The 20,948-nt window shown below is 37.9% G+C and overlaps 1 protein-coding gene across 1 annotated transcript in view; it reads left to right on the forward strand.

Moving 5' to 3' along the window:
• The window catches only part of LOC150103501 (uncharacterized), a 335,762-nt gene that overhangs the window by 278,335 nt on the left and 36,479 nt on the right, over positions 1 to 20,948 (forward strand). Inside the window, exon 12 of the mRNA XM_090398489.1 lies at positions 8,464 to 8,504. Within this exon, the coding sequence (XP_090254615.1) occupies positions 8,464 to 8,504 (41 nt within the window). The remainder of the gene's footprint in view (positions 1 to 8,463; positions 8,505 to 20,948) is intronic.

The following is a 20,948-nucleotide window of genomic DNA, read 5'->3' on the forward strand; positions in this document are numbered from 1 at the left end:
GAGCCAAGTTCCAAAGAAGTGGAAAGAGGGCAGATTGTTCTACTTCATATGGGAGGTGATAAGACTAAAGTTTCAAATTATAGGTCAGTGTCAGTCTGTGTGTCTGGAATTGGGAATAAAGTGATAGGATAGTGAAGACCACAATTAAGAATTAGGGTTGACAACAGCAATATTTTCTTTGATGGATAGCATAGGTTTGTTATATGAAAAAAAAAATCATGTTTTAGCAATCTACTTATTATAACAAGGATACAAATGCATTAGAGAAGGGAGATGCACACTCAAAGGTATATTTAGATTGTATATTTACATTTTGCAGATGTTTCCTAATTTTTAAAAACACTACTTTTAAAAGTAGGGTTTTTCAAAGTAGGAAGACGTTTACTAATTAAACCGTAAATAAACAGTTTACAGTTTATTTACGGTTTAATTAAATTATTTGTGAAACAACACATTGAGACTGCTTGTCAATGCACTAATCCTGAAACTACAAACCTGCATGTATCTGACAAATGAGGGGGGGCAAGGTATTTATATTATGCTAAGTAATAAGTTTAAGCCACAACTGATACAAGGTAATGGTCAAAGCTAAAGGGGAATATTATGTATTTTGTCTTCATTTAAGATTCTTACAGTTTCACATGCTAAGGATAATTTAACTGTTGCAGTCCAAAAACAAATAAATTTGTTAAATTATAGAGCGTGAGTGATAGCAAGAAAGCCAAAGCATAAAGTAAATAAAAATTATATAACAAAAAATAAAGGAGAAGATAAAGTAGATATAACAATGTCTTTGAGCAAAAGAGGTCAGCAAGTGTTCTGGAAGTTGAGATAAATATAGAAGTGATGTTATTATGAGAGCAAAGACTAGAAGTAGGAGTCAACCCAAGAACAAAGAGTTGAACGTTACTTTTCAGCTCAGTGTTGTCAGAGATAAGGAGATAAGAACTACAGTCTTTGTTTTTTAGAAAAAAAGGCAGAACTGTGTTTTGGAAGCACTGAAGGTGATTAGATTGTTATTCTTCCATTGTAGGATGGTGTGGAGATCAGTGTTTTGGATGCTTGAGCACCACAAGATTTGTTGTATGAGAGGATAGTGCTCTCATCAACAAAATTGTGAACAGGGTTTGAGATCAGAAAGAGAGTATCATTTATCTGTTGGGCAAAATAACAGAACCAAAATGAGGAACATCTGCATTAATTGGAAAATCTGAAGAGGAACATCCTCCAGCATTAAATTACATGCGACAAAAAGCCTGAGATAAATTATTATTATTATCCAGGCCTCCATGGAGTCAAAAGACTCATTGTGGGAGGTCATTTTAGGAAATACAAAGTCTATCATACCACTGCTTGAACCCATTAACCGTCCCCACTCCAACCACTCTATCAGGCAATGCATTCCAAGGTTCAACCACCCTCCATACAAAGAAACCATTCCTCACCCTCCTGCACACAGCTTCCTTTCGTAACTTCCAGGGATGGCCCCTTGTCATCGTTACTTCCCGCCGTTCCACCAAGTGAAAGAACTCTCCAGTGTCTACCCTGTAACTGCCTCTCAACAGTTTAAAAGTCTTGATCATATTGCCTCTCCCTCTTCTATCCACCAAACACTGCAGTCCATATTCCCTCAGTCAATCTTCATAACTCTTATTGTATAGTCCTGAAACCATCTTTGTTATCTTCCTCTGTACCCTTTCCACAGTCAATTTATCCCCTTCAAATCCTGGGGGACCAAATCTGAGAACAATAGTTTAAGTGTGGTCTGATCAGGACCTTATACAATGGAGTGATAACTCTTTTATCTCTGCAGGTCAGTGTCCTTCTGAGTATTGCAGCAATCCTCTGAGTTACCCTCATCACCTTTGCAATATGCTCCCTGAATTTCAGTTTTCTATCAATCACCACCCCCAGATCTCTTATCTCCCCTACCTCCTCCAGTACAGTTCCTCAAATCGAGTACGCATCCTCCCATTGATGGATCCCAAACCTCAAGACTTTCATTTTGCTGCATTGAACTGACAAACCCATTTATTTGCCCATCTGTCTAGTTTATTCAAATCCTCTTGCAGGGCTGCCACATCTGCACTATTACTGATAATCCTTCCCAACTTCACATCATCTGCAAACAACTGAATGTCCCCTTGCAATCCATTGACAATTTGATATAAAGATTGATCAATACAGGTCCCAGTACTGAGCCCTGTGGAACCCCACTTGTAACCTACTGCTTCCTTGATATTGCCCCATCATACACAACTCTCTGATACCTATCAATCAGCCAATCCTGAATCCATTTGACTAACCTGCCATTTAAACCCATGTGCTGCAACTTAAATATCAGCTTATCATGTGGCACCCTGTCAAATGCCTTTGCAAAATCCAAAAAAATGGCAGTATATGCCTTTCCTTCATCAACTGCTTTTGTCACTTTATTATAAAAGACAATCATATTACTAAAACAAGAGCACCCCTTAATAAATCCATGTTGATTCTCACAGATAACATTAACCTCATCTACCCAATGCTGTATATAGTCCCTCACTAATTTCTCCAAGACCCTAACAACTACTGATGATACACAAAACAGGCCCATAATTAGACACTTCTAGTCTGCTACCGCCCTTATGCAGCGGCACCATCTTACCTTCCTTCCATTCCCTGGGTACCTTTCCTTCAGCTAGACTTTTATTGAAAAGCTAGGTCAATGAAGCTGTCAGTTTTTTAGCACATTCTCTCAAAACCCGTGGTGAAATACCATCCAGTCTAACAGCTTTATTGGTATCCAGAGTACTCAGTATTTGGAACACACTCTCCTCTTGCACCTCTAAACCCTAATCCTGCCCTATCCCTCTAGCATTAAAACTGACTCCTCCAGGATGAAATACTCCAATAAAGTACTCATTGAACAACTCCACTATGTCCTCTGCATCAGTCACTCTATTCCCATTTTGATCCCACAATGTCATTCTTCCATAATCGTTTCTCCACCTACTGGCCACATAGCTAAAAAATTCCCTAGGATTTTCTTTGGATCTTAGTGCCAATCTCTTCTCATATTCCAGTTTTGCCTTCCTGACCATTCTAGTCACTCTCCTGGCCTGTGTCTTATATTCTTCATGTATCTGCCCTCCACCCCTCTCCTTGTATATCTTCCATAATCTCTTTTTCAACTGCAGTTCCTGCTTGATATCGTCTTTCATCCACTTTACACCAAATTGTGTCTGCTTCTTCACCAGTGGAATACAGCTTACTATTGCTGCTAACAAATATTCTTTCACAATTTCCCAAGCACTAATGATATCCTGGCCTTCCAATTCTGCCCTCCATGGAACTGCCCCTAGTTGATACCTAAGACTACTATAATCACCCTCTTATAATTCCACATATGTTCCCTTTTCTTTGATACACCTGCATGTCTGTTCATCTTCCAAGTCAAAACCACATGGTCACTCTCTCCAACTGGTGGGAGAGATGTCATCTCACTTATTATCAGCTCTTCTGATGCTATAACCAAATCCAAAACTCTTGAACCTCTTGTTCCCTGCATCACATGCTGCTGAAGACATTTGTCCCTCAAGAATTCTAGAAATTCTATCAATCCAGTTATAAAGGTCAGAAAGTAGACCAAAATATTGGGATTTGCTGAAGAGCCCCGAATACTAAATTCAATCAAATACCTTTTCATGGCATATATCCAAAGTGTGTGATGTTGGTGAAGAGATCTCCTGTGGATCTTGATTGGCAAAAGCATATGCTGATGGTCATGGATTATTTGACAGTTCTCCAGGTGTCAAAGAAGAGGTTAACTATTATTTATTTATTTATTTTTATGTTGGGCCCATACACAAGAGGTTAGTCAACTTATAGTAGGTTAGTACCATCTACAAGAAGAGAATTGGGAAACAAGGAACTTATTGACATTGGACTTGAAGGGCTTTGCATTGTATTACTTGGGAAACACATGGAAGGAAAGCTCTTCCAGAATACATCAGCAGTTGTGATGGAGGAGGAGGAAGAAGAGAAACTTGTTCTATGAATACGGTGTTTGATTGTGAATGGATGTTAGGTGGTAGCTGTGTTTCAATGGATTTGGTAGCGAGATGGGAAATTATTGATGATAGTTCTAATGAACAAGTACAATGGAAGTATTTACAGAAGATGCATGCATGCAGTAGATACTAGATGCCTGTGCAAGAGTGGTTGGAGTTGGTAGGTGATGAATCATTAATCAGTCTGACTGCTCTCTTCTGTATTTTGTTGAGTATTTTTAGGGAGCTCTTAGGGGCATCTCCACAGATGTGCAAGCAACACTCAATGGATGGGTGGATTTGTGATTTGTACAGATTTACTACCCGTTTGGGGTAAAGTAATGCATTGAACAAAAGAAAAATCCATATTTCTTGGATGCTGAGGAGGGAATAGTTGTACTGTGTTTATGCAGAGAGTTTTGATGTCTGTATAATCCCAAGAAGAGAGATCTCCTCTTTTCAAAAGATTTTGGTGTTGTCAAAGGTAAGTCTAGGATAATATGTTCTTTTTTGTGGGAAATAAAGCAGAACTGTGTTTTGGAGGGATTGAAATTGACAAGGTAATCTGAGTTCTATCTAAGAATAGTTTAGATATTAAAATTTAAGCTTGCAGAGGTTGTTGCTCTGTTGAGTTGAGGTGATTTGTTTGGTGCATTTGTTAAGTGAGAAGGACCAATGTAGTGTACTGTCATTGGCAAACTGTGTATTGGATTAGTGGTCAACTGGAGCAGGTCAGTGATACTATGTGCCATCACATGCAATGTGCATCCAGTGAGAGAACTGGTAATAGAGTTATAGATGTCACAGAACAGACCAAATGATGGAATTACATAATAGGTCTTTGTGCCAGACCAGTCAAAAATTTGAGATATCTAGTGCAACTACTTTGAATTTGCCATACATTTCCATGCTGCTTATCCAAACTGGCTAAACCAGTTGTGTAGATACTTTATGTGTTTATTAGATGAGTACTTTTAAGATAGTATAGAAGTTGGCTGTTGATGGTTTTTTCCATTACTTTAGAGAGGACTAAGGTGTGAGAGATTGGGTCATAGTTTGATGCTAAAGATTTGTCACCCTTCTTGGGAATGGGCTAATTTTCAGCGTAGAGTAGGTGCTGGTGAAGTAAGAGAACATGAAGAGGTGATACAGTATTGGAGTCAATTGGAGGAATGACAATGGGGCCTAGGGACTTTTTGGTATCTAATTTAGTGAGGTAGTTTGAGAGTAGGCACTTATCACCTGTTGCTTTGGAATTTGTTGTATATGTATGGGCTAACTTCCATGCTGAATGTTGGATGCCAGCTGAGTATAATATAGTGTATAAATGATAAAGAGCAGGTAAATTTAGTTGCCAAAAATTATATTCTTGTTTAATCCTTTATTCAAATATATGCAAGCAAAGTTTGCATATAAAGTATCTAGATAACTGAAATACTTGTATATAGAGGTTGTTGACAGCCTCTATAGACAAGTAGCCCAGTTGTGTAGATACTTTATGTGCAAACTTTGTTTACTTACATTTGAATAAAGGATTAAACAAGAATAGAATTTCTTGGCAACTATAATTTACTTTGGAACCAAGTAAAAAAAACATTTTACAACTGAAGACAAAGTGTTCAGGAACATGTCTGTTGGACACACTTGGTGGTTTCCATCAGGACTAAATGCCTTTTTTGGGCAGAAGGTTGAAGGAGACATGTAATGTAACATTCCAGGGAGGAGGTGATTTGCCTTGCTATCTATTCTGTAGTTGGATGAGAAAAATGATGCCAGGAGATTAGCATTATCTTTAAGTGATCTTGCAGTACCACCATTTGGCTTGCATATAGATGGGAATTTTGAACATGATGCTGAATGAAAACCTTCATTTCAATATATGTTAACTTGTCTAACAAGATCGCAAGTATCTTGATCTGGAAAACAGGAACAGTAGTCCCACTATGGAAAGGAGGAGGAGTAGAAATCTTAGAGATCTTCCCACTTAGCATTGTGGGAAGTGCCAGAATGGAAAGATCTCCAAGACTTCTAATTTCCAAAACTTCTAGTTTCAGAACATCCAGAGCACTGGGTGAATGAAGAGAAATTCTGGTTAGGAGATGACCAATTTGCTTTAGGTCATTGCTTACAGCAAAAAAAAACTCTTCCTCTCATGCAGTTTCATCAGTAGAATATAAGAAAAGGAAACCAGTTAAGAGTTATGGGCACTAAAGTCATCAAGGGAGATGACTTCTCTACAATGAGTTTGGATTCAGGAAATCAAGCTTCAAGGATGAGAAGTCGTTTGACTTCTTATCCTTGAATAACAAGATCACAAGTATCTTGATCTGGAAAACACGAACAGTAGTGCCACTATGGAAAGGAGGTGATCGAACTCAAGCATCAAACTATAGGCCTATCTGTGTGTCAGGTATTGTGGTTAAGTTGTTGGAGAAGCTTGTGAGAACTAGGATACAGAGTTGAGTTGACAACAATGGTATTATCTTTGATGGACAGCATGGATTTTCTAAATGGAGGTCATGTTTTAGTAATCTACTTACTTATTACAATAAAGTGACTGCCTCCTTGGACAGAGGAGAAGGATACACAGTAAAATAGTTGGATTTTGCAAACGCTTTTGATAAGTTGACAGTCAAACTAGAGCAGATGGTTGGAGATTAGTGCATTGGATTGGAGACTGGATATCTGATAGATATCAACAAGTTGTGTATGGGGGAGCAATATCCAGGAATAGGAAAGTCACTAGTGGAGTGCCTCAGGGGTCTGTTTTAGGGTCATTACTGTTTAACTTGTATATTAATGATATTGGTGAAGATTTGGATGGAGATATTCAGTTGTTTGCTGATGATGCAAAGTTGGGACGAACCATGAAGAGTAGTGAAGATGTTGTGGCCTCACAAGAAGACTTAAATAAATTAAGTGATTGGGCATGGAAATGGGGATGCGAGTTCGATGTTGCAAAATGTAATATTTTAAAATTTGGAAAAGAAAGATGGGATGCAGAATTTATGCTTGGTGAGGATATATTGTTGGAAGTGGAGGAAATAAGAGATATGGGGGGGGGTGATAGTGGATAAGGATCTTAAATTTAGGGGACACATAGCCAAAATTGTGAAGACAACACAAAGGCTTCTGGGAATGATGCGGAGGACACTGATGTGTAGAAGTAGGGAGATTCTTGTATAAGGCTTTGATTAGGCCACACATGGACTATTGTGCCCAGATTTGGTCACCTGGTTTTCAGAAGGATGAAGAGATGTTGGAAAGGGACCAAAGGCGACTGGCTAAGGTAGTTTCTGACCTTTGGAATGAGGAAAGATTGAGAAGATGTAATTTGCAGAGTCTGGTGGACAGGAGGAAGAGGGGAGATATGATAGAGACCTACAAGTTGGTAAGGGGTTGTTATAGGATCAATGGTGGAGAAGTTCTACAGAAAAAAGTGGGAGATAGGGGAAGAACCAGAGGTCATCCCTGGAAACTGTATAAACCTGCCTCTCAGGGGAATGAGAGGCAGGTTTTTTTTGCGCAGAGTTCTATATGATTGTAATGCCTTGCCTGAGAGTGTGGTGTCTCTCAAGGAGTTTGTCTCTGAAGAAAATTTTTCTGCTCTCTTTAGTTCAGAAATTTTTTTGGAAATTTTTTGAAGGAGATTTTTTTTAACAGCAGTGGTGCATCTATTTATTTAATTTACTGTCAAGTTAATGTTGAGAGGGAAGTGGGATGTAGGATATAAGCTTGGAGGTACTGGAGAGAGAGAGAAAGGGCTGGAGTGCAATGCGATAAGAGGGTGCCAATCAATCTAAAAGGAAAAATCTACAGGACAGTAGTGAGACCAGCTATGATGTATGCTATGGAAACTGTGGCCCTGAGGAAAAATAACATCAGCAGGATGGAGGTAGTGGAGATGAGAATGATTAGGTGGATGTGCAATGTGACCAGAAAGGATCGTATGAGAAATGACTACGTAAGGGAAAACAATGAAAGTTACGAACTTAGGAGCAAAGATACAGGAGGAAAGGTTGAGATGATTTGAAAGTTGGTTTGGTCATGTGATGAGGAGGGAGGACAAGTATGCAGATGGATGTGCAGGGGAGGAGGAAGCGTAGGCAGCCAAAAAAGAGATGGAAGGAGCTGGTGGAAGAAGACTTGATGATGAAGAACCTGGATGTGGTACAGCCCAAGACAGGAGGATGTGGAGGAGACTCACTAAAAACAGCGCCCTATTTAAATGGGACAAGCTGCAGAAGAAAAAGACTATTGTGCTAATAACTATGATAATAATAATAATAATAATACTTTGTTTTGTTTTTTATATTTTATATTTCTATTATATTTCTCATTGGATAAATAGTAATATAACTTATGAAAGAGTATTAAAAATGAATTTCTGTTAAATGACGTCTTGACAGCTTTGATTTTTTTAATTATGTAGGCAGTTTACTCCACCAATGAGACCTCATTTTTTCTCTTCAGGTAAGAAATATCTTTTTTAATATAATTTAAAAAAAAAAAAAAAAACACTTTTATAATGCATTCCTAACAGGAGCATGAAGGTTTAACAGGTTTCAAAGAGGTTGGGGAATTATAGAATGAATGAATGGTGCCATGCTTGCAAGGTACCCATCAAACATATATCTCTATATATATATACACTGAGTGGAGTGATCTAGCAAAAGAGAGGCCATTTATCAGTTTGTTCCTGTTGAATGAATTATTATTATTATTACACCCTCCATGGAGTCGACATACTCATCGTGGGAGGTTCATTCAATTGACAACACATTTATCATACAGAATCTTTAAGTCCTTAACACTCATTCCATTAACAACACATAATGCATTCTATTCACTGACAATTCTCCATGTAAAAAATCTACTCCTCACACCCTTCTTCACTACACTTTTACATAACTTCCAGGAATGACCTCTGGTTCTTCCTCTCTTATCTTTTACTCTTTTTATAATCCCCTCTGGATTAATCTGATAAAATCCTCTCACTAACTTAAATGTTTCTATTATATCGCCTCTCTTCCTCCTATCCACTAAAGTCTGCAATCCACATCTCTTCAACCCCTCTCCATAGCCAGCATTCCAAACTCCTGATATTGTCTTAGTCACGCATCTCTGGACCCTCTCCAATGTCTCTACATCACATTGAAAACCAGGTGACCAGATCTGAGCACAATAGTTCAAGTGTGGTCTGACCAGTGCCTTATACAGTGGCATAACCACTTCCTTATCCTTGCATGTTAGAGTACTTCTTATCATAGCAGCACTACGATGTGCAACCTTTGCACCACTAGCAATATGCCCACTAAATTTCAGTCTACTGTCAACTATCACTCCCTAATCTCTAATCTCACCCACTTCCTGTAGTACAGGACTATCGATATAGTACACAGCATTATATTTCTGCACTCCAAAATGCAACACCTTGCACTTATTGATATTAAAACTACAACCCCACTCTTTTGTCCAAGTAAAAATTCTTGGACAAAAGAATTTTTATTCTGTTCTATTTGATATTATAAATTCGTTATCTGCTTACAAAGGCAGATAACAAAGATGGTGTCGGGACTGTAAAATGTTAGTTATGAGGATTGGCTGAGGGAGTGTTGGACTGCAGTGTTTGGTGGATAGAAGAGGGAATGGTGGTATGATTGAGACTTTTAAACTGTTGAGAGGTGGTTATAGGGTTGACACTGGGGAGTTCTTTTGCTTGATTGAACAGCATGACAAGGGGCCATCCCTGGAAGTTACGAAAGCAAACTGTGAGAAAGAGGGTGATGAGTGGTTTCTTTGCATGGAGGGTGGTTGAACCATGGAGTGCATTGTCTGATGGAGTGGTGAGAGCGAGAACGGTCAATGCATTTAAGGAGTGGTATGATAGACTTTGTGTTTCCTAGGAGGGACCTCCCACGATGAGTCTTTTGACTTTATGGAGGCCTGAATAATAATAATAATAATAATAATAATAATAATATTATTATTATTATTATTATTATTATTATTATTATTATTATTATTATTATTATACAATTTTAATCATATTCTCGTAGACAGGCTTATACGTTGGTTATGCATTATTAAAACACTTAAGAAAATTGAACAACGTAGTTAAGGATATAAATTAAATTAAACTTTAATAAATATTTTCCGATATTTCGGCAATGTCACATTGCCATCTTCTAAAGGAACTTATAAAAAAAGCACATGCACGTAGGCACTACAAACACAGTAACTGGGAATGAAGAGATGAAGCTGTTGTTTTCCTAAAAGTCCTGATGGTGCCCTCTAGCAGGCTAAGTAGGTGTTCTTGGCCGTTGGGCTGAAGGTCTGCTGATGTAAGCCTCCCAGATTTGGGGCAGTCGCATACAACCAAATTTGTTGAGGTTTGGAGAATTTCTTAGGGCTGAGGATGATTCCATAAATAGTCTTTCATATTTGTATTTGCTACGGTGTATTACTGTAGCTTTCTTCCACCGTATTCTGTGGCGTGTATCCAGAGCATGGTCCGCAAGACCAGAATGGCTGTACTTGTGAAACCGGATGTAGTCCTTGTGTTCAGAAATTCTGATATTCACTGTCCTGCCTGTTTGGCCAAAGTAAGACAGATTACAACTGCAAGGGACCTGGTATACACCAGGTAGGTCTAGGGGAAGTGGTTGGTCTTTAGTGGAGCGGATAAGGGATGCCAATTTTCTGTAAGGTTTGTAACAGGAGGTCAGGTCATGCTTTTTTAAGATTTTGGTAATCTTTTCCGAGGTGCCTCGGATGTAAGGAATGGTGATGAATTTAGAGTAATCCTTGTTGTGGAGGGGGGGAGGAGATCTGTGGTTTGTAGGTTCTAATATTTTTTGGACTTTTTTTGGGGGGTAGCCACTGGCTGAGAAAGTGTTGAGGATGTGATTTAGTTCAGTGTTTAGGGCCAAGTCGTTTGAACAGATTAGTTTAGCCCTGTTGTATAGTGTTTTCACTACTCCATATTGTTGTGAGGGGGGGGGGGATTGTTGGTGAATGTATCTGCCTGTATGGGTGGGTTTTCTGTAAACTGAGAAAACCAAGGTTCCATTAGGCTGGCAGGTGACTAGTGTGTCTAGGAAAGGGAGGCTGTTGTTTTCCTCTTTTTCCAGGGTGAATTTGATTCTGGGGTGTTGGTTGTTTAAGTGTGTTAAGAAGGAGAGAAGTGTTTCAGAGCCATGTGGCCAAATAGCGAACACATCATCAACGTAGCGAAGCCATATGGTTGGTTTTTGTGGGGCAGAGGCTAAGGCTTTTTCTTCAAAGGTCTCCATAAAGAAATTGGCCAAGGGTGGGGAGAGTGGTTAACCCATGGCTGTCCCCTCTATTTGTTTGTAGAATTTTCCCTGCCAAACAAAATAGCCTGAGTTCATTGTGAACTGAAATAGGGCTGAGATATCGGGAGAAAATTTAGCTTGGATTAGCTCTAGAATTTCCTTGAGTGGGACATTTGTGAATAAAGAGGAGACGTCAAAGCTGACCATTATGTCAGTATGTTGGAGTGTAAGGTTTTCTATGCTGGCTTTGAAATGGGCTGAGTTTTTTATGTGTGATGGTGTGTTGCCAGTGTAGTGTGAGCTCTTTGGCCAAATGTTTAGCTAATTTGTATGTGGGGGAATCAATGCCATCCACTATGGGACGTAATGGCACATTTTCTTTATGTATTTTTGGGAGTCCGTAAATAGGGGGGTATAGAGTTAAATGGCTTTAATCTGTTGGTAACTTCTACAGGCCAAGAAGTGACTCTCTTAAGGAGCCTGTGAAGTTTTCTAATTTGAGAGTTGGTGGGATTGTAATTGAGGGAGGTAAGTAGCCCGATCTAAGAGAAGAGCATTCAGCTTACCTGTGTAGTCCTTTTGGTTAAGGACTACAGTTGCGTTTCCCTTATCTGCTTTGGTGATAACTATTTCTTTATTATTCTTCATTTCCTGTAGAGCATTATATTCCTTGTTGGATATGTTGGATTTTGGTGGGACTGCTTTGGAAAGGACACAAGCTACATCCAGTCTCACACTATTGGCGACTTGATGTGGAAGGTGGCGGATTCCGCGTTCGATCTGGATCATAATATCCTCACTGGGTATTTTTTTGGGAGCAATCGCGAAATTGTGGCCACGTGACAGCACGTTGATTGCTTCAGGCCTTCAGGGTGACTGAAGAAAGGTTGATTACCGTGTTGGTAACAGGTTTTGGAAGGACGGTAGAGTTCTTTTTTAATTTCTCGAACTTTTTCATCTGTCGGCCTCGTATTTTTTTAAATTCTTTTTCGGCAGCGGTACATGAGACGTCATGTAAAATCGACCAAAGTTCGTGGTTCAAAGTGCACGAAAGCTCATCTTCGGCAGCACGAATAGCTTCGTTAATGTCCGCTAAGAGCGACCGCGTGGCGGTGATTTGTTTGCGTAGCAACGCGTAGCTAGCGCGGTTATATATTCAGAAAGCTTTTTGTGACACAAACCGGTGCTTAAATTTTACACAGCTCGGGATTACTTTATTATCCTGGCAGCGTTTCAGGAACGCTAGACGATTTAATTGTCTAGACAGCTTCAATTTCAATTTACCGTATTGGCGGGCCTTCCGTGCGATTGTATCTCCATGGATGATGTTGATTCTCGTAGACAGGCTTATACGTTGGTTATGCATTATTAAAACACTTAAGGAAATTGAACAACGTAGTTAAGGATATAAATTAAATTAAACTTTAATAAATATTTTCTGATATTTCAGCAATGTCACATTGCCATCTTCTAAAGGAACTTACAAAAAAAGCACATGCACGTAGGCACTACAAACACAGTAACTGGGAATGAAGAGATGAAGCTGTTGTTCTCCTAAAAGTCCTGATGGTGCCCTCTAAAATATTTATTAAAGTTTAATTTAATTTATATCCTTAACTACGTTGTTCAATTTCCTTAAGTGTTTTAATAATTTTAATCCTAGTTTTGAGAACACACCCCCAGATATGTGAAACTGTTCAGATGGATAGCATTAGAAAAGCTGTGAAACTGTTCAGATGGATAGCATTAGAAAAGCAAAATAGGCAGCATTTTGTATAAATTCAATTGTATTGAATGTTCTCTTTATAAATGTTCTTATAAAGAGAACATTCAATAAAAAGAAATCTCTTCTTGACTGGAAGTCTTGCACAAAGTAAGATTATAGGAGTAAATTCATTTTCTTTTTCTGGGAAATGACTGGATTGAGTTTTGAAGATGCAAAATGTCTGATATAATTCCTTAAAATATGCCACAAGTAATACAATTTATTTAAATTTAATGAAAAAATATAATAAAAATAAAGTGCATTTACTGCATGAAATATAGCATTAGTATTAAAACTTTAATATCATTGGAGGAAAAAGAAATGCGAAAGAAATTAGAGATGATAAAGGTCATATAAAAAGTGAATATAACCTTGATGGATGGGGAAGGGTCATTTAGTAAGATTTTACATTCATTACCTTGGGTATTTTGTAAAATGTAATTATCTTATATTTTCCAACATTACAATTGACAACGATTTTCCTTCTTCCACACTGCCAATTTATTAAAACATCCTGCAGATTTTCTACATCACCTTTATCTGCTATTGCACTCCCCAGTTTTGTATCATTAGCAAATAAATGAATATTCCTCCCAACCTTATATAATTTCCTATATCATTAATATACAAATTAAGCTATGGTTGCCCTCAGCCTTCTTCCTCATCCATGCTGCCACCTTCATATTCATTCTCATTTGATTCAACTTATATAATAGTTTTCTGTGTGTAATTCTTTATGAATAGCAGGACGTACTATTACAAAGCCATGCTGTCCACCATAATTTATCCTAATCCTATCCACCCATTTTTGAATTCTATTTTTATCTGGATTTTTCAATACCTTAGTCACTGCTTCTGAGTTGCTGGTTCATCTATAATTTGCTACTTCTGTCTTGGAGTCTCTTTATGTAATGGAACAATCTTGTTTTCTGTTCACTCCCTAAGAACCTTTTCAGAGCCGACACTTAGAATAAACCACTTGGTCAGAGGCATTGCCATTTATCCTGCATAGTTTCATAATAGAATCAAAGTCTCATAATGTGACTTGGATTCTATTATCACCATTAGAATTATACATACCATCCAATCCCATTGCTGTATTCACATTAATATTTTTCAGTATGTTGAGCACCTTCAGTTCATCTACCTCAATTCTTATTATTTGCTGTTACATCGGGAACTGAAATATCTCACCTTGATGATACATCCTTGTAAAGTGATCACTTTACAAGATTAAGAACTCAACTATTTTTTCTGCTACTCTCACTTTCCTACCATTAGCACTGATTAAAATTGTCCTTCCATAGTCATTCTTCCTCTTGCTTATTACATAACAAAAATACTCTTTTGGATTTACTTTGGCCTACTTAGCTAATTTTTCTCTCATACTCTGATTTAGCCTTTTTTTTTTACCATAATAGTCACTTCTCTTGTTTGCATTTTGTATTGCCCATGAGCATGCTGATAATTTTTTCTTTATATTCTCTCCATAATGTATTTTTCTTTTATTATTATTATTTTCCTGATATTCATGAAGGGCTGTTGGCAGATTAGATTGCACCCTGAGGCAAACAATTAAATATCATCCCTGATGGATTATAAGACAAAAATATAAGAAAATCTCCAATTGCTATTTTGTATTTATTACAAGAGGAACATTAATGCAAAATGAGTACATAATAATATTAATTAAATGTTTACTCTATGGGGATATCACACAATAAACCTGTTTATAAGCTCTTCTAAATTTAAATTATAAGCTACATCTGCCTCTATTGATATAGTTGCTAGAAAAACCAATCTTTCTTGTGTTGTTTGCAAATACTTTTTAATCATTTTAAGCTTGGAAAAACTTCTTTCTGCACTTGCTATGCTAACGGAATTGTTAGTGTAGCGATGGTGCTTACTGCAATATGGCTGAACGAGCTCCCTTATTAATCCGCGCCGTGAGGCAGGCTGCCTCTATGCTACACTCTGTCGACGGTACTGCCTCCATGGAATCACAAGACTCATTGTGGGAAATCACCACAAAGTCTATCATACCACTCCTTAAACGTATCCACTATCTGCACGTTCACTACTCTCTCTCTCCCAGGCAATGCATTCCATGCTCCTGCCACTCTCCATGCAAAAAAACTTACTTTTTACTTAAATTACTTAAATTAAGGGGATATTAAATCCCACATAGTTTTAAAACCGAATAAGAAACTCAAAGATCGGAATCAGAGAGTTTCTTGCCGAATATAGTAAACTATAAAGTATCGGCGACACTAGCGTTAGCCAATGCAAGTGATCCTAGTACATAGTACAATACCGGGCAACTCGTTGCAAAGGTGGGGGAAGTTCAGATCGCTATTCTTAGGTATTTTCCATAATGTAAAAACACATTTCCTAGGAAATGTATGCTGTTATTACATTATGGAGGGAGGTCACTACCCAGACCGGTTTCAGCCTTTTTTGAGGCTTCATCAGTGAGTAGCTAGACCTAATACCAAAGTGTATAGCGAAAAGAACTTATGTACTCTGCGAACGAGTTTTCCAAACAGGTGCAACCATTAAGTTACTTAAGTATAAAGAGCTAATAAGCTTCATTTCGGCAATGAAAACATTACTTAAATTAAGGGGATATTAAATCCCACATAGTTTTAAAACTTCATCAGTGAGTAGCTACTCATAATGAAGCCTCAAAAAAGGCTGAAACCGGTCTGGGTAGTGACCTCCCTCCATAATGTAATAACAGCATACATTTCCTAGGAAATGTGTTTTTACATTATGGAAAATACCTAAGAATAGCGATCTGAACTTCCCCCACCTTTGCAACGAGTTGCCCAGTATTGTACTACGTACTAGGATCACTTGCATTGGCTAACGCTAGTGTCGCCGATACTTTATAGTTTACTACATTCGGCAAGAAACTCTCTGATTCCGATCTTTGAGTTTCTTATTCGGTTTTAAAACTATGTGGGATTTAATATCCCCCCTTAATTTAAGTAATGTTTTCATTGCCGAAATGAAGCTTATTAGCTCTTTATACTTAAGTAACTTAATGGTTGCACCTGTTTGGAAAACTCGTTCGCAGAGTACATAAGTTCTTTTCGCTATACACTTTGGTATTAGGTCTAGCTACTCACTGATGAAGCCTCAAAAAAGGCTGAAACCGGTCTGGGTAGTGACCTCCATAATGTAATAACAGTATACATTTCCTAGGAAATGTGTTTTTACATTATGGAAAATACCTAAGAATAGCGATCTGAACTTCCCCCACCTTTGCAACGAGTTGCCCGGTATTGTACTACGTACTAGGATCACTTGCATTGGCTAACGCTAGTGTCGCCGATACTTTATAGTTTACTATATTCAGCAAGAAACTCTCTGATTCCGATCTTTGAGTTTCTTATTCGGTTTTAAAACTATGTGGGATTTAATATCCCCTTAATTTAAGTAATGTTTTCATTGCCAAAATGAAGCTTATTAGCTCTTTATACTTAAGTTACTTTTTACTCTTTTACTCACCACTCCCTTTTGCAATGTCCAGGGATGCCCCTCCCCCCCCCCCCCACCCTGTCCCTTCCTCTTGTTCTATCATCTGAAAAATATCAACAGTGTTAACACAATAATAATTATACAACAGCTTAAATGTCTCAATCATATCCCCCCCTCTCTTTCCACCAAACTCTGCAGTCTGTATTCCCTCAGTTTGTCCTCATAATCAGCATTGTACAGTTCTGTTTTCATTTTTGTTATCTGTTTTTCTGCACCCTCTCCAAGGTTACTTTATCCCCATCACCTCAAATCCTGGTGACCAGATCTGAGCACAGAAATCAAGATGCAGTCTGATCAATACTTTATACATGGGACTACCATACTTTTATCTCTCACAGACAATGTCCTCCTCACTTTAGCATCCCAAACCACTGATGTTTTGGGATGCTAAAGGCATTTTGTTTATTAATTATCTTGAAAAGGGTAAAACAATAACTGGGGGAATATTATTCCGATCTTTCAACCAGACTAGACAAAAAAATTTGTGAGAAAAGACCCAGTTTGCAGAAGGAAAAAAATCGTCTTTCATCAGGACAATGCACCTGCCCACAAAGGTGTTTTGGCAATGGCAAAATTAAGGGATCTGCACTATGAATTGTTGGAACATCCACCCTATTCCTCAGATTTGGCTCCCTCTGACTTCTATTTCTTCCCAAAACTAAAACTCTTCCTTGCTGGTCAGCGTTTTTCTTCAAATCAACCGAAAACAACTCCTGATATGCTGATCGGTTGGTAATTTTGAAGAAATTACCAACCAACCAGCATATCAGTTGTTGTCGTCAAGATACTGGAGAAGTTGGTCGAGAGCAAAATTGAGGAATAGATAGATGGAAATGGGAAACTGTATGGAGGGCAACATGGTTTTGTGAAGGGTAAGTTTTGCCTCAGTAACTTGGCCACATTTTATAATACAGTATCTGCTGAATTTAATTTGAAAGATGTTCTCTGAGATGTCTTCACAATCTTTGCAGAAATATCAGAGAGTAGTTTATTCAAGAGCAGAGTCCAGAAAAAGGCCTGTGACTGCTGGTGTGCCACAGGGCTCTATTCTTGGGCCATTACTGTTTAATATATACATTAATGATAGGAAAGGATCTGAGAGGAACTGTTCAGTTGTTTGCCAATCATGCAAAATAGGGTAGAGCAATAGTTAATACAGATGATGTTAAAATTTTACAGTATGATTTGATAGACTTGGTAGTCTTGGCAAAGGAGAATGGATTTTTTTAGTTTAATGTGGGAAAGTGTAAGGTTATGCATTTTGGGTGAAACGATTATCAGCTATATACCTCATTGATGGAACTGTACTCCAGGAAATTTATGAAGCCAGAGATTTGGGAGAGTTAAAGTGTATAGGGCAAATATAAAATGCGGCTAAAGCAGCTCATCAGATTACTTGGTTACTGAAAAATACTTTGATGCGCAGGTCATTATTCATCTTTATCAAGCCTTGATAAGACCTCATCTTGATTACTGCATGCAGATCTAGTCACCTGGGTTTCTTCCCAGGTGACTAGATCTGCAATCTAAATTTCACAAAGCTGTAAAAGGTGTCTGCCGGAAAGTATCATATATCTGTTTGCCTATTCCTGAATTCTGAACCATGTTTATGAAACTTATTCCTGTAGTTTTCATAGCTATTTTATCCCATTTCTTAAAAATGGGAATCATAGTTACATGTGTGGAGAGGATCCAGAGGTGAGTGACCAAAGTTGTAGCAGGTCTGTGGAATGAAACTTATGAACAGGTTGAAGATTTGTGGGTTACAAAAATTGGTTGATAGGTGGGAAAGGATTTTTACAAGATTAATACAGAGGAAATTTTTCAGAACATGTCTGGGGGCAGGAGAACTAGGGGCCATCCTTCGAAACTGAGTATGACTATAATTAGCAAGGGTGTTAGAACTATAATTTTTTTTTTTTTTTTTGCTGGAGATTGGTGAATGAGTGGAATAGGTTGCCAGAGTCTGTTGTGAATGCTATGACTGTGAATGAGTTCAAAGCAAAGTATGATAAATACTGCTCAAATGTTGCATAGTGCTTGGCCTCCCTCAATGAGTCTAAGGACTCCATGGAGCATCCCGTAATAATAATAATATGACAGTTGGAGGGTGAAGTGTGGTCTCTTTTGATTCCCTAAAGGTCTTTGATAATAATGATAATAATTATTATTATTATTTGTGGCAGAACCTAAATTTCACAAAGCTGTAAAAGGTGTCTGCTAGAAAGTATCATATATCTGTTTGTCTATTCCTGAATTCTGAACCATCATCATCATCATCAAATTCCTGCCATGTACCCTCAAGGGGTGTACAGGATATGACAGTACTACATGAAAAAATTACATCATTACTAACTTCCTATCTACAATTTTCCTCCAAATCAGTCTGTTACTTGTCAAGACTCCAACATTATCAGATCTTATATTTCTATCGTCTAAGGCACTTTGTACTGTATCAATCCACCTATATCTTGGTCTTCCTCTGGGTCGTTTTCCTGCCAACCTGGCAGAGAACACTTGTTTTGCTAATCTTTCCTCTCCCATTCTATTTAAGTGACCATACCATCTGAGATTAGCTCTGCTAATGCATTCCTGGATGCTGACAATGTCAAGTTCTTTCCTAATATCCTCATTTTTAATATGATATTGCCATTGATGCCATCTGTTCACGCCTCTAATCTTTCTCAGGACTCTCATATCTGCGGTCTCTAGTCTTTGGTCAAGTGTTTTACTTCTGACCCAGCTCTCAGATCCATAAGTTAAAATTGGTTTGAACACAGTCTTGTATACAGCTAATTTAGTGTTCCGACTAATTTCTTTCTTATTCCATATGAATTTATTCAATTGACTTCCCACGATACCAGCTTTGCTGATTCTGTTGTCTATTTCTATATTTAGTTTACCATCTTCAGTAAAAATTGTGCCTAAGTAGCTGAAATGTTTTACTTGTTCCACAGGTTCTCCATTCACAACACAGTTGACATTTTCAATGATTCTGCCTATTTTCATTGTCTTTGTCTTTTTATTGCTGACCTTCATACCATATGTATTACAACAGCTATTCAATTTAGTCAGAGAATCTTGCAGACTTCTAGCGGATTTATTTAGAAGTATAACATCATCCGCATAAAGCAAAGAGCTGACATTAACATCTCCAATTTTGATATCAGGTTTAATACCACATTCCTTCATAATGTGATCCATATAGATAATGAATAACAGAGGGGATAATGTACATCCTTGTCTCACACCAGATTTAACATTAAACCATCTTCCTGTACTTCCTTCAATTCTAACTGCTGACTCACAACTCAAATAAAGACTAAGTATTGCTTGATATAATGCCCCATTGACACCATATAACTGCAGCGTATTGAATAGCTTCTCTCTTGGCACCTTGTCATATGCCTTTTCTAAATCGACAAAACTTAAATACAGATCTTTGTTATATTCCCATGCTTTCTCGACTATTTGTCGTAAAGTGAAGATCTGATCCTGACAGCCTCTATTTGGCCTGAATCCAGCTTGTTCTTCACCAAGCTTTTCTTCCACAATTCTTCTCAACCGTTTCTCAAGTATACTTGCATAGATCTTGCCAGGAACACTCAGTAGGGAAATACCTCTGTAATTCTCACATTCAGTTTTATTTCCCTTTTTATATATGGGTACTATGAGAGCTCTACTCCAATCATCGGGAATTCGTCCCTCTGTCCAGGCTTTCTGAACTATGCAGTGCAGCCACTGTAAGACTCTTATACCACCATACTTCAGCATTTCTGGTCGAATATCATCTACTCCTGCTGCCTTTCCACATTTCAAGCCTTTGATGGCTTTTTCTACTTCAAGTATGGATATGTATTCCTGACTGCATGCCTGGTCAGTGTTTTTTATCACTGTGCTGTCATCACTGCTTGTTTCATTTAGCAGTTTTTCAAAGTAATTACTCCATACTTCAAGGATATCTTTTTCTCCTGTTTTCATTTCACCTTTATCATCTCTAATTCCTTTTACAGCACTCTTTCCTCCATTCCTAAGCTTCTTCAACAACCTCCAGAATATTTTGCCACCTTCTTGATATTTATTTTCTATATTCTTGCCAAAGTCCTCCCATGACTTTTGTTTAGCTAGTTTTACACACTGTTTTGCTTTCTTACATTTGTCTCTGTATTCTGTAAGAGTAAAAGCTGACTTATTTGCCAGGAACTTTTGATATGCTTTCTTCTTTTCCTTCACTGCCTCTTTAACTTCCTGTGTCCACCAGGGAGTTCTAATTTTTTTATCTTTGCACACAACTTCACCACATGCCTCTCT

This window comes from Typopeltis vanoorti, chromosome 9 (assembly GCF_054136105.1).
Source record: "Typopeltis vanoorti isolate ZY-2024b chromosome 9, IOZ_Tvanoo_1.0, whole genome shotgun sequence".
NCBI lineage: Eukaryota > Metazoa > Arthropoda > Arachnida > Uropygi > Thelyphonidae > Typopeltis > Typopeltis vanoorti.